The sequence below is a fragment of the Austrofundulus limnaeus genome, unplaced genomic scaffold (genome assembly GCF_001266775.1).
Source record: "Austrofundulus limnaeus strain Quisiro unplaced genomic scaffold, Austrofundulus_limnaeus-1.0 Scaffold291, whole genome shotgun sequence".
Taxonomy (NCBI): domain Eukaryota; kingdom Metazoa; phylum Chordata; class Actinopteri; order Cyprinodontiformes; family Rivulidae; genus Austrofundulus; species Austrofundulus limnaeus.
Genome location: NW_013952693.1, coordinates 623,386 through 625,585, shown reverse-complemented (window position 1 = coordinate 625,585; position 2,200 = coordinate 623,386). Strand labels below are relative to the sequence as shown.

At 39.9% G+C, this 2,200-nt stretch overlaps 1 protein-coding gene across 1 annotated transcript in view; it reads right to left on the bottom strand.

The window, feature by feature from the left end:
* tenm2a (teneurin transmembrane protein 2a) overlaps window positions 1–2,200 on the bottom strand; it is a 346,633-nt gene that overhangs the window by 45,477 nt on the left and 298,956 nt on the right. The window contains exon 9 of the mRNA XM_014021396.1: window positions 1,081–1,276. Within this exon, the coding sequence (XP_013876850.1) occupies window positions 1,081–1,276 (196 nt within the window). The remainder of the gene's footprint in view (window positions 1–1,080; window positions 1,277–2,200) is intronic.

The following is a 2,200-nucleotide window of genomic DNA, read 5'->3' as shown; positions in this document are numbered from 1 at the left end:
TGTGTGTGTGTGTGTGTGTGTGTGTGTGTGTGTGTGTGTGTGTGTGTGTGTGTGTGTGTGTGTGGGCATTATAGGACTTCAGCTGCCTTTTAGTGCCTCTTAACCCACTTACAAGAAGAGAACCGTTTGGTGGGAAGTCCCTGAGTCGATGCTAATCACAGGGATGCATTTTGGACTTCTACCCATCTCGCCCTCCTCTCCAAATGCTTTTTCCAGTTTCCACTTTTCTAACACTTCTCGGCCCTTTCATACGGCCTCTTTTTGTAACACTTCCCTTCCTCTCTGTCTGTAGCTTTTTATTCCTAAATCTGAACCCCCTTGTCTCCCTCTTACCCTAATGCCACCCTCTCTCTTTCACTCCTCTCCTAAACTCCTCCTCTACCCCTCCTTCATTCCACTTCACTGCATTCTGGTTTTACCCCTGCCATTATGCCTTTCCTCCTACTCCTCCTCTCACTATGAGCTCTAATTCTGTCCATCTTTCCTCTCCTCCTGTAGAACAGGAGCTCCCCGCTCTTTATATTGACAGTGAAGGATTCTCTCAGTCCGTCTTACACTTTCTGTCCGAGTCGTTTGCTCCCACACTCACAGCTCCAGCTCATGTGAAAGGATTTGGGACTCAGTTGAATTGTGGCACAGTTTCATCTTGATGCGTTCTCATAACTGATCAGAGGATAATTAATTATTTTCATGCGCACACAGTCACAACGGACTCTAAAATGTTGTCCTTTAAAAACTGTGTTTTGTTTTTTGATACAAATGTTGGACATACGAGGGCGTCCAGCTATGTTTTGGCAAACATAAATATTTCAGTTCACTTAGTGCTCCTGCTGAYGTGACAGTTCTCCTGTAGCTGTAGCGCTGTTGTGTTTTTATATATTGCAAATGTGTGAAATCTCCGAGACACTGGAGAGTTTGCCTGAAATATTACCACCGGTGTCACTGGTTTAAAAAAAAAAAGTTCTCTTTCTCAAACTAGCCTCTAAATTCAAGTTCTGAGTCACACGAAACCTGCTGTCACAAGCCGCGCCGTCACCCCGCCTCCTCGAACGACAGTAAAACGCTGACTCCGTCCCTCACCCATGACGTTGGTGCTGAAGGAAACGGTCTCCCTCTCACGACCGTCGTTGTAGAAGGCCAGGTGCCAGGCACCAGCGTCCAGGTACTGGACAAACACCGCCTCATTGAGGACCACGGTCTGGATGCTCCTCCTCTCCCGCGGAGACTCCACCACGCTCCACTTCTCCTTCCCATCGAGGCGCTCCATGTAATCATACTGAGGAGGAAGTCGGAGGCAAACTTTAGTTCAGGCAATAATGCAGAATTGAAATCTAGCATTTGATTTAAGGTAGTGATTTCTTTAAACTTGTAATTGTTCTCATATAATTTTATTGTCGTTGTAATAAATGTTTAAAAAAACATGTCATGCTTATTCATTATACTCAAAAACAACCAAAACTCTRTGAGTATGGTTCTGTGGTAAGTTTACGAGCGACTATTATCTTACCTGTTGTTGATAACGCATTAAAAACCCCATTTTGTGGAAATAAAGTTTAAATCAGACCAGATTACTTACCAGCTCAAAGAGTATTAGAGCATCTGCTGCTGCTATGTGTTTGAGCTCATGYCCATAAACATAAATGCAAAAAGGCAAACTATTCAAAACTGATGTAAAAGGTCACGTTTTGTTTGATTCAAATGCCCTTGATCGTATGGCTTTAAATAGATGTTTTCATCCATAACATAAACAAATTGTGTTTAGTTTTGCTAAGTGCTTTTTTGTTTGTKGTAAAATGTAAAAAGTACCTTACCATATGAAATTTAAACATTAAGCTTTTTTGAAACTTAAGAATTTAGGTACTTTAAAATGGATAAACTGTGTATAAATAGTGTCAACATAATCTTCTTGAATCTACTGATCTTAACAATTGTTTATTCTCAGCTAAAATGAATTAGTTGAGCTGATCCTAAATCACTAGTTTAATTATCCAAACATTTCATCTATTATTTACTGATGTATCTAACTTGTTTAGTGTAAAGTCAAATAAACTTACATGTATGAAGAAAATGTATGAATTTGTCAAAATGAGCTAGTTTTGACATGCACATTAAAAATGAATCCAATTTTTTTTAGCAAACAAAGAATTGATTCAGTTTGAAAAGATTATTTTGACCAAGCTCAAGTGTCTTAAAGTAAACA